Consider the following 12,684-nt stretch of genomic DNA (forward strand, 5'->3'; position numbering starts at 1 on the left):
CTGCACCCTCGGCCCCCAGGAACCCGCCTCACAATACAGGAGCCGCCTGAGGCTGAGCGAGGCAGAGACCCCTGGGACTGAATAACCCAAGGGAGTCTCCCCGCCTGCCCTGGAGCTCCCCTCGCGGGCACTGGCCTCTCGGAACCGGCCCCCCGGCACACCCGAGGGGAGCCTCTGGCAGCGTGTCCGGCCTGGGCAGCGGGGGCAGCTCCAGGACCTTCCTGCTCCGGTCACCAGCCACCCCCGAGCTCCAGCTTCGGCACCTCTGGGCGGGCTCTGGGGCGCCCTCCTGGGCATGTTAAAGCGGGGGGGGGTTCAGCCTCCTGCTGAATCGTTCACTGATCATGCTCGGGTGCGGTATCTCCGCGGGTCCCAAAGCGCCTCCACGCGCCGAGAAAACCCGCGTGGGGAGGGTAGTTTAATTAACTGGGGTGGAGGGATCCTGCTTTGTGCCGCCCGACTCCAGCTGCACGGCGCTTTCGGGGAAATGTCTCCTCCGACTCGCGGCTGGAGGGAGCCGCACAGCCGGGCCCCCTCGGTAACCGACTGCCCGGGCCAGTGGCTGGGAACGCCGCCCGGAGCGCAGGCAGGCGGCGCAGCTCCCCGCAAGGAACAAAGCCGAGCCCGTGCCAGTTACCTGCAGCTGGGGGCAGGGGCAGCCCGAGAAATGCCTCGAGACACGTCAGAAGCTGCGCAGAGCAAGACTCTGTTGCCAAGTGTAATTTTCCTGGCTGCCTCGCGCTTGCTTCGCTCTGCAGATTCACCTGCCAGCCCCGTGCTTTGATTTGCTGCTTTCTTCTGAGCCTTCCCTGGCGAGTCCCCGGCCGCAGCTTCGCCTCGCCTTCAGGTGGAGCCACGACGTCCTACATTGTATCCCCAAGGGGGAAACGCGCGACCGCGTGCGTGGGGTGGGCAGGGGAAGAGGCCCACGAGCCCTGCTCCCACTGGTGTCAGGGGAAGACTGAAGCCGGCTTTCCCCGGACTTTTGGAGGAGTGATTTGGATCCGCAGAGGCTTTCACCCTGAAGCTAGTGGGGAAATCGCCCCCTGGCCGGAAAGCCCGCGGGACTCCCCGAAAAACAACCTCTGTGCTGGGACAGAGCGGGCGCTTCCTCCACCGCGACTCGCCAGCCGCGCCCTGCCGCCAGCCCGGGGCATGCCGCTGCTTGTCACTGTCCGTCCTCGGGCTCTCCCGCTCACCCCTCCGTCTGTCCGGCCACGCACACGCGGCGGGGTAGGGGGTGGGGGGTTGTCTTTAAACAGAAACAAGAACCAAAAGTCTCCCCCTGCGATGAAATCTCGCGTGATTGTTTCCCCTCGTTATTAGAACCGGCTCTTCTCTGCCTCCGTTTGCTCCCGCCAAGGCTCCGGCTGCGCACCCCTCTCGGGCCGCTCCTGTTCCCGGCCTTCCGCGCGAAGAAGGGAGGCGAAGGGCAATGAACGCCGCGGTCCCCCCGCCCCATGCACTAGCCCCGGGCCTGGCGTTACACACACCCTGCGCGGTGTATTTCCGTCCGGGGGAAGGGCTCTCCTGGGGCAGAGAAATCCGGCTCCCAGGGGAGCTCCCCACGCGGGATCCCCAGCACTCGAGTCCGGAGATGTGTTTCCTAAGGGCCCGGATTCATTGCGCTCCAGCGAGCGGGGATTTCACAGAGGCGCTCTGGAAATTCTCCCCCCCCCCCGCCACCCCGGTTCCCAAACTGCCCCGCGTTGTTCTGCCGCCGGGTGAATCACGTTGTTGCTCATCGCTGGGGGACCAGGCGCCCCCCCAGCCAACGCTCCCCAACGGCGCAGGTTCCACGCTGGACTCTGGCCAGGTCTCCTCACCTCCAGGTCCCACCCAGGCGCCCGGGGCTCTGCTAATGTCCCAGCCCGACCGCCTCTCGAGCAGCCGCGCAGGTGGGTGACACGGGGACGGGAGCGCTCGCCCAGGTCCCACTCTCACGGGGCTGTGCACCCGGGAAGGCACCGCTGCGCTGCGGGGCTGGTTTCTCACGATCCGGTCCCCGCTGGCCCCGCACGAGCCTTTGCGTGTAGCTGGGAAATGAACACAGTGACGCACAGCTCTGCGAGCAGCTGAAAACGGGCGGGTCCTGCGCGGTGCCTGGAGGGCCGGAGCGCGCAGGATGCGCCTTCCCTCCGCCCGGCGAGCGGTACAGCCCCTTTCCCCGAGATTCCCGGGTCAGCTTCCCGTGCTCCGTCCGCACCCCGGTTCCCAGGGCAGGGCTAGAAAGGGGTCGCTCGGCAGTGCCCCAGCCCTGGCACGTTGGCTTCCCTTAGGGCAGTTGTGATTCTAGCTCTGCTCTGAGCGCCGGGGCGCGCGTGGGGAGATAGATAGACCCCGCCTCGCACTCTGCAAACGCGCGGCCAGGGAAATCGTTTCGCCCCTCCGGAGCGTTTCCTGGATCCAGTGCAAACGGGCGGAGCCCCTGCAGCGCTCCGTTGTCCCCAGCCCCCTGGGGCTTGGGGAATCCCCCCCGGCTCCGCTCGCTCCCCTCCTCCCCGGTCCCGGGGTGAGCAGGGAGTTGCACCCCGCGGCGTGGGGGCGGCGAGGCGGCTGACGGGTGGCCAGGCGGCGGGGGTTGCGACCCCTCAGCACTTGCCAGGAGCTCCGCGGGTTGCGTGTGGTGCCCACCCGGCTGGTGCTGAGCGCGGCTCTGCCAGCCCTGCTCGGCGGACGCGGCCCCGGGCTTCCTGGCAATTTGTTCGATAGGGATGCGGTGGGCTCGGGCAGCAACGGGAGCTCCCCAGCTGCGGGCAGGGCTGTGCCCACCGCTTCCCTTCGAGGTTGCCATTAAACCCTCCAAAGAGCAACCCCCCCCCCACCCCGTTTTGTGCAGGGATCCCGGGCTCGCTGCAGGGAGAGACCAGGGCTCCTGGGCCTTCGACTTCCACCGCTCGCCGCCCTCCTCTGCGCCCTGCCCCCCTCCCGCCCCCTCCTTTCTCGGCGGCTCACTCCCGGGCTCCATTTCTCCGAGTCCTGTTTTCTCTCTCGGCCCCTCAGTCAGGTTCTCGGTACCACGTGGGGCCCTCCTCCCTCCACCCCTCCCAGCCAACCTGGTTTAGCTCCCGGCCCTTCCCAGCACTTCTGGTTCCTCCTCTCGTCCCCTCCCGCCTTCTCTATAGCGCCCTTCGTGCGCATCATCTTCCCGGCTCCTGCACGTCTCTAGCCCGGCGCTCTCCCCGGGCTGCCCTCCCCTTCCATCGCCCTCCCCCCGGTCCCCGGCGGCGCCTGGCCCCCCGCTCCCTGCAGATCTCAAAGCGCTCTGCGCGCAGCCCAGCCGGCCGCAGTGTCCCCGAGCCGCTGTGCCGGAGGGCTCGGGGAGGCGGATCGGACGGAACCCGGGGCTGGGATTATTTCTGCATCGAGTGTTACCCAAAGCGTGTAAACCCCGCCCCGCCGCCGCTCCCTGGGGGGCTCCAGGCCGACCTGCTCCTCGCCTCGCGTTTGCCCCAGTTCTGCCCCCGCCCCCCCGCCGGTCCTCAGCCCACGCTGGCCGCGGAAGGGGCGGGGGGCAGACACCTGCCCCGGCCGCTCTGCTGCCCGCTGCTGGAAGCGCGGTGCCGAGCTGCGGGGGCTCCCGGCTGAGCGCAGCTGCGCGTTACCGGCAGGGGCTCTGCAGCCGTGACTGCGCTGCGCTGCGCTGCCCCCGCCCGCGGCGCAACAGCCCCCCCGCCCGCACTGTCCCCTGACCCCGCCCCTTTCTCGGTCTCCTCCCGCTCGCGCGCCCCGGCAGATCTGCGCCAATCCGCGCGCCCCGTCTCCCCTTGACGGACAGCCCGGCCCGGGGAGGCCCCGCCCGCCCGCCTGACGTCTCCGGCCGGGATTTGCATGAGTTGCGGTGCCGCGGCGGCTGGAGCTCAGTGTCTGCGGGCGCAGGAGGCGGAGTGCGGCGAGCCCGGGCGCTCGGACCCTCCCCAGCATGGAGCTGCCCGCGGTGGGGGAGCACGTCTTCGCCGTGGAGAGCATCGAGAAGAAGCGGATCCGAAAGGTGAGGCGGGGCGGGAGGCTGCGAGCGGGGAGTCGGGGGGCGCCGGAGGGAGGTCGGGGCTCCGCGGAGGCAGCGGGGCTGCAGCTGACGCCTTCCCTTTTCCCTCCCCCCCCAGGGCAGAGTCGAGTACCTGGTGAAATGGAGAGGCTGGTCCCCCAAGTAAGTACCCAGGCGCGGAGCTGGGCTGCAGGAGCAGGATCCCCGGCCCAGCCTGCGCTGCAGAGAGCCCCCCCCCCTCCACCCCGGTGCTTTCTGCTCCGGGAAATGCCACCGCCAATGCATGCTCCAAAAGAGGCTGGGGAGAGGCCAGAGGGGACCGGGGAGCCCGGCACAAGCAAGGGGAGGGAGAGAGAGGCAGACGGTGACTGATGTGCAGCAGAAAATGGCTCCTTCCCCCTTTCCCTCCTCGGGAGCCAGGCTCCATATTGCAGAACCTCGCCGGGGGGAAATAATTTAAAACACGAAATAAAACGCCCCGCCGGTCCCAAGCCCCCGATCTTGGCCGAGGAGGAGGCAGGGGGCTGCCACCGGGGCGCTGCCACGGGGCGGGGGGGGAGGCAAACCCTGCCTCTGAGCACCGAAGAGAAGGAGATTTGTGCGGGTGGCGGAGTATTTGGGGTTTGCATGACAGCCTTGCAGGGAGGGGCTGGCATTGGCTCTGGGGTTTGGACTCTGCTGCTTAGACCCCGATCAGCACCACGGGTGTTAGTGGGGCTAGGGCAGGGGCTTTGGGAAATCGCATCCTGACATGCTTCGAATTCTTCGGGAATAACAACGGCGCTAAATAAACTCCCCCGCCCCTCCCCCCCCCCGGGTAGCTGGAGTTCGAAATGCGCACTCCGCAGTGGGTCCAGGTGCGCGTGGATTCAATGTGCCTAACCTGTAAGATGGCCCCTGGCAGCTCTCCGGCAAGGGGAGACCCCACCCCCGTCTCCCTTCGTGGGGTGGGGGGGGGGAACCCGGGCGGTTGCTCAATGGATCTTCTTCTCCCCCCTTGCAAGATATAACACGTGGGAACCGGAGGAAAACATCCTGGACCCCAGGCTGCTGATCGCGTTCCAGAACAGGTGAGCGCTGCGCTCCTGCGCGGACCCGGCCTGCAGCCGGGGAGGGAGGCGCAGAACCCAGGCGCTGCTGGGGCTCGGGGGGGAGGAAAGGGAAGGGAGGGGGCGGGTGGCAGTGGGGCCACTCTCCTGCCTGGCCTGGGTTTAGTGGGGGAGGACTCGGGCGGCCCGGGGCCGGGCCTTGCAGGCGGAATGCCCTGCGCCGAGCTGGGCACTGGCGGCCCCGGCCCCCTTGCAGAGCCGAGCAGGAGCGCAGCTCGCTGGCATTGTGCAATTGTGAATGCGTCACGGAACTTCACTTAACCCCTTCGGGGCCGCAGCTCGGCAGGTTCGCGGGCGGGCTCCGGGCATTTCGGCTGCGGGGACAGGGCGGGGGTGTCGCGTGTGCGATAGCGGGGCGGGAGGAGAACCACCTCTCTCCGGGGCGGAGATTGCACCTTCCAAGGGACGAGCTCGCTGGGTGCACCGGAGAGCAGCTGGGTGCAGGGTGCGTGACCCTCGGCTAACGGCCCCAGCCTGTCCCCGCAGCTCGCCCCCCTCGCTCGCTCGCCTGCCGGGGGAGACTGGACGCCCCCGCGTGGAGGCGGCGACGCTGCTGCTCCTCGCTCGCCTTTGGTGCATTATTTCCTGCGGTGTTTTGGCGCAAACTGTAGACTCGAGCCCGTGGCAGGCAGGCGGCTAGCGCTAGGGAAGCGCCTCTCCCCGGCTCCGGAGCGACCCTGCCTGGGCGCGTCCTGCCGGGCCAAGTGCTAGGCGCTGCCGAGGGAGTTCACGACCCCGCGGCCCAGGCACAGCCGGGCGCACTGGCGCGGAGCAGATGCGCTGACTGCAGCCCGGCAGCCGCGGGCGGGCGAGCCTCTCTCGGCCTGGGCTAGCGGGGCAGTGCCCAGGGCCTGTTCCCAGGGGGGAACAAATACTTGTCCCGCCCCTCCCCCACCACGGCGCACGGGTCTGGGGGGGGGGGCTGGTCACCTTGAGGCCCCCGCCCGGGCAGGCAGCCAGCCAGTGATGCTGGCACTGCCCAGGATCCGGCCAGGCCCCGCGGAGCCGGGGAGCCCAGCGCTCTAGGGGGGACGGGCCCCGGCCTCCCCCCCCTGCAATTGGCTGATTCAGCCCCAGCGGCCCCTCCCCCCGCGGAGACATTGGCCTTTAAGGCAGCGATTCTGAGTGACGGCTGGCGGGGCTCGTCCTGTGAATCCTAATGAGATCATTAGCATCGCCGCCGCTGCGCGGGTCCCGGGCGGCACATGCCGCGCACACCTCGCCCGGCCTCCCAGGGTCCTGCCTTCTGCGCCGGGGGGGGCTCGGGCTCCGGCTCCCTGCCTCTGCCCCTGCCCGGCGCTCAAGTTTGTTGCCAGCTATTGCATAAGATGCCGTTGTCACAGCGTGAGGGCAGCTGGGCTCCGGCATTCTCTGGAAATCCCGTTTTCTTTCTCTGTGATCTGCGCTTGGCTGTTGAACCTCAGCGAGCCCCCCAGGATGTGGATGCACAGCGAGGAATTTGCTGTGTCTTGTTTGTTTTTTTCTGGGAGGTCTTTAGTGCGTGTGTGAGGGAGACTGAGCATAAATCCTTGGTCTTGCTGGCTATTCCCAGGACAGACAAGTCCTGCTGGCTCGTGGAAAAGTTCCCGTACAAGCCTCAGCAGCTCACGTCTTTGCTTGCCCAAATATACACACTATTGGCCCTCTGTTCTTTACTGTAATGTGCCTCTATCTAAGTGATGTGTACCGAGAATTAACGACCCCCCCCCCAATTCTCCAGCGTGCTGTAGGAAAGTAATTGCATCGCTATTGATTTTTATGTTCCTGCAGGGAGAGGCAGGAGCAGCTGATGGGATACCGCAAACGAGGACCAAAACCGAAGCCGCTGGTTGTTCAGGTGAATTCAATAAGCCACAATGTTCTTTTCCTAAGGAAACCCATTTTTAGCACAGGCTTGAGAATATCCACACTCAGGGAAGTAAATGCAATCTCTAAATGGCAATCTTTCCAAATAGACTGATTAAAGCCACTTAGTTTTGTTTTTAATATAAACTCCCTTGTTTCCTCCTGTCTCCAGGGAGGAGAATTTCAGCTGGTTTCATCATGCTCAGGATCAGTGTGTACATACAAATCCCTTGCTAATTTTAAATGCCAGATGAAGCCCCTCCCACTCCTTTCCACAACCAACCACCCCCCCATCCCAAATCTGACTTCATCATTCAATCAAACATGCACAATATCTCAGTGTAACAATGAGCATAAATTGGGACACACCCCAAAAACCGTGAAGAGAAGGAAGGAGCCCACTGCTGCAGGAAGACGCTTCCTGGTGGCTACCTTGCAGGGGAGTTCCTGGGTATTTCTTTCCTGGCAGATCTCATTCCCCATCTTGTCATTGTATTTGTATGTATCTGTCTCTGGTTATAAACTTAGCTTCTGCCCCATGTGATGGAAGGTGCAGTAACATGCGGTGCTGTTACATGCCAAGCCTTGCTGAAGACTTGCTTTGGCAAGAAGAAGGTGGCTGTACACGCAGTGCTTTCTTAAGCTGTGATGATGCTGTTTGCATTTTTAGCTGCCCCTCTCCTCAGCAATCTGGCCTCTTTCCTTGAGTGTATTTCACCTACGATTTACCCTTGACGAATAGGGACAATTGATTGAAGGGCACTTTTTACTTCCTCCAATTAATCTCAAACAACATGGAGCCTTTAGGTCAGGAACAGGCCATAGCTTTATATGTTCAGGCCTATAGTGTCCCTTCCTGCCGGCTGCTGTGACTGCGCCGTTTTACTGTGTGTGCTTAAGCTTGTTGCATGGACTCCTGTAGAAGTGCTGATCTCTTGTCTGAAGCAGTCCCTTGATGGGCTCTTGCTAAACGTGCTGACTTTGTGTTGCAGCTCCCTTCGTTCGCACGGCGCTCCAATGTCCTCACTGGACTACAGGACCCTGCTGTGGACAACAGGCCGAAGCTGGAGCTGAGCTCCTCTGGCAAGAGCCAGCAGCATCAGTACGAACTCAACAGCAAGAAGCACCACCAGTACCAGCCCAACGGGAAGGAGAGCAGCATGAAGCACCAGCCACACAGCAAAGGGAAATATTACTACCAGCTGAACAGCAAGAAGCACCACCACTACCAGCCTGACCCCAAGATGTATGAGCCCCACTACCAGCCCAGCAGCAAGGAGCCACAGAGCCAGGCCTGCTTGGACCACAGCAAAAGCCCCTTGGTCGCCCATCCAGACAAGTGGGCTCACAGCCCAGCCAAGAGCCTGCTGAGCCCAGTAAAGAACCTGGCTATCGAGGGAAAGAATGGAGCAGAGAAGAACCTGTCTAGTGGCACTGGGCCGCCTTCCCGGGATGGCATGACCAGCAATGGCATTGGGGGCAAAATGAAGATTGTCAAGAATAAGAACAAGAACGGGCGCATTGTGATCGTCATGAGCAAGTACATGGAGAATGGCATGCAGGCAGTGAAGATCAAGTCCGGGGAAGCGCCCAGGAAGCGCACCACTGAGGAGAGGACTCCCAGGAAGGGCGGGGAGGAAAAGCAGGAGGCCTGGCGAAAGCATGGGGAAGAGAGGGTGGCAGGCAGTGACCCCAAGAGCAGAGCTGGACTTGAGGGGGGCCAGCCCCTCACAGAGCTTGGAGGGAGCCCCAGAAAGACTCCCCCTGCCAAGGAAGCACCTCCTCCCCCTGAGCAGCCCCTGCAGCTCACCACCAAGCCCAACCTTGTGCCCTGGTCCCTGGATCCCAGCCGGGAGCACAGCCCTGCCCCCATGGGACTGAATCTCTCCAGCCCGGGCGCCAGGAAGCGCTGTCTCTCCGAGCCGCATGAGGAGAGGGAGCCAGGCAAGAAGCGCCTCACCTCACGGAGCATCAGTGCCCCCACCTGCCTGAGCCCCCAAGCACCAGAGAGGCCTAAGCACCCTCTTCCAGCCACCTCCCAGCCAGAGGTCATCCTGCTGGATTCGGACCTGGACGAGCCCATAGACTTGCGCTGTGTCAAGCCCCGGGGTGAGTGTGAGCTGGCTGTGGCGCAGGTGAAGCCAGAGGTGCCGCCGGTGCTGACAGAGAAGCCGGCAGTTGAGCCGCCGCAGCAGCAGCAGGAGGCGGATGGGGAGGGAGAGGCAGAGTCCCTGCAGGAGTTCAAGCCCTTCTTTGGAAATATAATTATCACGGATGTGACCGCGAACTGCCTGACCGTGACCTTCAAGGAGTATGTGACAGTGTGAAGGGGCAGAGGCTGCTCCCCCTGGGGAGGGACCCTGACACTATCCTGGAGCTGCCTGCCCCTCGACCCCCTCTAAGGTATTGTCACTGCCCTGACACCCATCTCCCTCCCCACCATGGTGACTGCAGCACTCATGCAGGGAGAATCCCACCAGATGCCTCCCTGCCCAAGAGGAGGGGTGGGTGGTACACAGTGACTCTGCCCCTGCTATGCTGGGGGTATCCTCTACTGCTGCTCCATCCCTGCAGTCCCAGGGCGTGCCCAGGACTTGCAGGTATCAGGACACATGAGGATGGGGCCAGCCAGTTACTCACAGAGTTACATAGTATTATATTTTAACAGTGCTAACTTGTCGAGTGATTCTTGCTCCCGTTTGTACGTGGTGTTATTGAAATGTATTGTTTGAGCTGAAAGCTGGTCCCTCTCTGGCCATGCTAATATATTTATTTGTAGGTATTTATATAATGAAATATAAATCCTAGATTTATGGAGTCCCTAGATCCCCTTATAAACTATATCAAACAAATATTTTCTGTTCTTTTTAACCATTCAGCATTTGTTAGTCTCATTCCTTTGACCTGTCTTCATGAGCTGCAGGACCATTCCCTGGTATATATTTTTTGATACTGTACATGTGTTGTTTCTATGTGAAAAATAAGTTCATTATCTAAAGCTAAACAAGCTATTATAGAAACTGCTGCTACTAGAAATGTCTAAACTATAAGCTTCCTATTATTAATTGCTTGAATGTAAATATTAAATGGAGATGTTGAAAGTGCATTTGATGTTCTGCAGCTAGCATAGATCTGATTGCAAAGACCAGCTGTTAGAAGGTGGGGCCTAAGCTGCCAGTGGCACTTCCTGGTTTAAGGACTGTATTGTGGGGGAAGAAAATGTATCATGCAATCATTGCAAAGGACTATAAACCTTTACAAAAACTACTGGAAGTTGGAGTGCATTTGTTCCTGCTTATACAGAGTCCTGAAAAGACCTCTGTGGGTGTGAATTTACATGGCTGGGTTTCCCCAAACAGGTATTGTCAATTTAAAGCAAGAACTGAGGTAGTTTTCTTAACTATCTAGGCAAGATTGAAGCCATGTAGAATATTTCTGCTATTAAGAAGGTAGAGTTGAGTCCTTGTTGCCTAAGATGTACAATAAACTCCTACTTTTGTTTTCTTGATCTTTTGAGAAAACAAAACAGCACTAAGGCAATGGAAATTCTTCCCTCCATGCCAGCCTTCTGGCTGTGCTTCATGTAAGCCGGACACGTGCAGAAGGCCACTTTGCTTTTCCCAGCTGTTTAAAACTACGGGCCTCCATTTTCAAAAGCAAATAGTGATGGTGGGTGCCCACCTCAAAGCACCTTGCAGGAGCCTGGTTTTTGAGAGGGCAGGTGCTCCACAGCATCTAAAAAGGAGGATCCTATAAGAGGGCTCAGCCAACCTTCTCCTGTAATTGTCAGCTGCTGTCCATAAAGGCAGATCACGACTGGATGCTATAACCTAAGTTCTGTCACTTCATTATGCAGAATTGCCCAAATAGTGTGGATCTAAAAAGTTAACTAAGTTTGCAGAGGTTTTGAACTCACTTCACAATCACTGGATTCTACTGACTATTGCAAAGTGGTAACGCTTTAAAACAGCTTACAGCACAATGATTCTGAAAATATTTTGACACTTGATATAATTGAATACATCACCAGTCCATGGAGCAGGTAAAGCTTCCATTCCACAAGGCATTAATAGTCATTATTTCTGATACTTCTAAATAGATTTTATCTAACAATTTTTCTTTTGAATTTCGTGCTTATAAAAAGTACCCTGTTGATATCCTCTCTATCCACTTAGGCTTTCATTGCTTCAGGTGTTTTGGAGGAGATTTTGTAGGTTAAATTGTCATTTTAGTTTGATTTATATGTACGTGTGCCTAGAGCCTGGAAATAGCAGACTTTTTGGTTGATTGCATAAAATGCTCCTAAATTACACGAGAGTTAACTCAGAGCTTCCATAAACTACACTCCATCAATGTTCTTTAGTTTTTACCTGGAGGGACAGAGAGGGTGATTCAATCAGCATGGTAATTTCTCTGCTGAGATTAGCAGGAAGGGTACTGAGATTGAAGTTTTCTGTATCACCACCAGCTGATGAAGTGTAAATGCTGCTTGCCACTACTGATCTGGACTGACTTGGGCCTGTTATCCTAGAGGAGAAAGGTTCTTTATTTTCAGTTACCCATCCTCTGAGACATCCACAATTTATAGACACTAGGAAATAAGAGCAAATGTTGACTAGCAAACTGTTTTTTAAATCCCAGCCATGAATATCCTTCTGAATGATGCTGGAATTTCCCTGTGAGATGCTATTTAACTAGAAACTAACAAAATAGCTATTCTAGAATGGTTGCTTCAATATAACCCGTGTGGCTGGTGGTCTTTAATGGAGAAACTTTTTCAGATTTTAGCTTAATCCTCTTTGAAAGGAACAATTATTCTGGAATAAAAGCATCCGCACAGGGTTTTACATGGAAAGAACTATTCCAGAATGGCTATTTCTGTAAGTTTCCAAGTATAGCTGGGCCTCTGCTCCTGCATGAGATAAAGGAGGACACATGACCTCAGCCTGTTGTTCCTCTAGACATGCAGCATTCTGGACGTTCCCATGCTCAGTGGGTCTGACTTTGTGAAGTCACTGTGTAGAGGAGGGAGAAAAGCACCACATCTTACTCAAACGTCCAGCTGCCTGTGTTTATTCAGCATCAAAGATGATTTTCACTCCTGCTAGCTGTGCTGACTCCTCAGAGCTAACAGGGTTCTAATCAATCTTGCAAGGCAACAGAATTGTTTAAATTGCAATTGGTTACAGCTGCTCAGCCATGAAAGGCAATAGGGTTGCACAGGTGTCAGAGGGTAGAATCTGAAGCCACTGGGGTTGCACAGATATAATTTGGGAACCAATTTGGCCTGTAAAACTTTCATTAGGGGTGGTTTGGTATGAAGTTTGGCTGTCCAAGCCCCAGGCAGCTGGCAGTTAGAAAATAACCTATTTCACTTATAAAGTGAGCTAATGCTTGTCTGCAAAAATAATTTTTATAAAAAAAAATTGGTATGCAAGTAGCAGCACACCTCAAGGGCCACAGAATGTGACCTGGGCAAGAGGAAGTGCTGCTTTGCCAACAAATGCATGAGTGGGTCTGGAGGCTCTTGGGGGCTGAAGGCCGGCATTTTCTGTTAGCAAAGCTTGTGCAGAAAATACAAATGTGTTGGTTTACCTTTTGGTTTAATGCAGCGGTTCTCAAACTGGGGGTTGGGACCCTGTGTTAATGGGGTCACCAGGGCTGGATTAGACTTTCTGGGGCCCAGGGCTGAAGCCTGAGCCCCACCACTGGGGTGGAAGCTGAAGCCTGAGGGCTTTTAGC

The 12,684-nt window shown here is 58.4% G+C and overlaps 1 protein-coding gene across 2 annotated transcripts; it reads left to right on the plus strand.

Moving 5' to 3' along the window:
* The first annotated feature begins 3,825 nt into the window (after positions 1-3,825).
* On the plus strand, positions 3,826-10,209 carry CBX4 (chromobox 4). 2 transcript variants are annotated; one of them, XM_044983045.1, is made up of 5 exons: positions 3,826-3,991; positions 4,107-4,150; positions 4,993-5,058; positions 6,868-6,934; positions 7,935-10,209. In XM_044983045.1, the coding sequence occupies exons 1-5, from the start codon at positions 3,923-3,925 to the stop codon at positions 9,267-9,269; spliced, it is 1,581 nt and encodes a 526-aa protein (XP_044838980.1). In that variant the 5' UTR covers positions 3,826-3,922; the 3' UTR covers positions 9,270-10,209. The 2 variants fall into 2 exon arrangements, with proteins under 2 accessions (XP_044838980.1, XP_044838981.1); XM_044983046.1 differs by lacking the exons at positions 3,826-3,991; positions 4,107-4,150; positions 4,993-5,058 and adding an exon at positions 6,245-6,441.
* Positions 10,210-12,684: the final 2,475 nt, after the last annotated feature.

This window comes from Mauremys mutica, chromosome 12 (assembly GCF_020497125.1).
Source record: "Mauremys mutica isolate MM-2020 ecotype Southern chromosome 12, ASM2049712v1, whole genome shotgun sequence".
Lineage (NCBI taxonomy): Eukaryota > Metazoa > Chordata > Testudines > Geoemydidae > Mauremys > Mauremys mutica.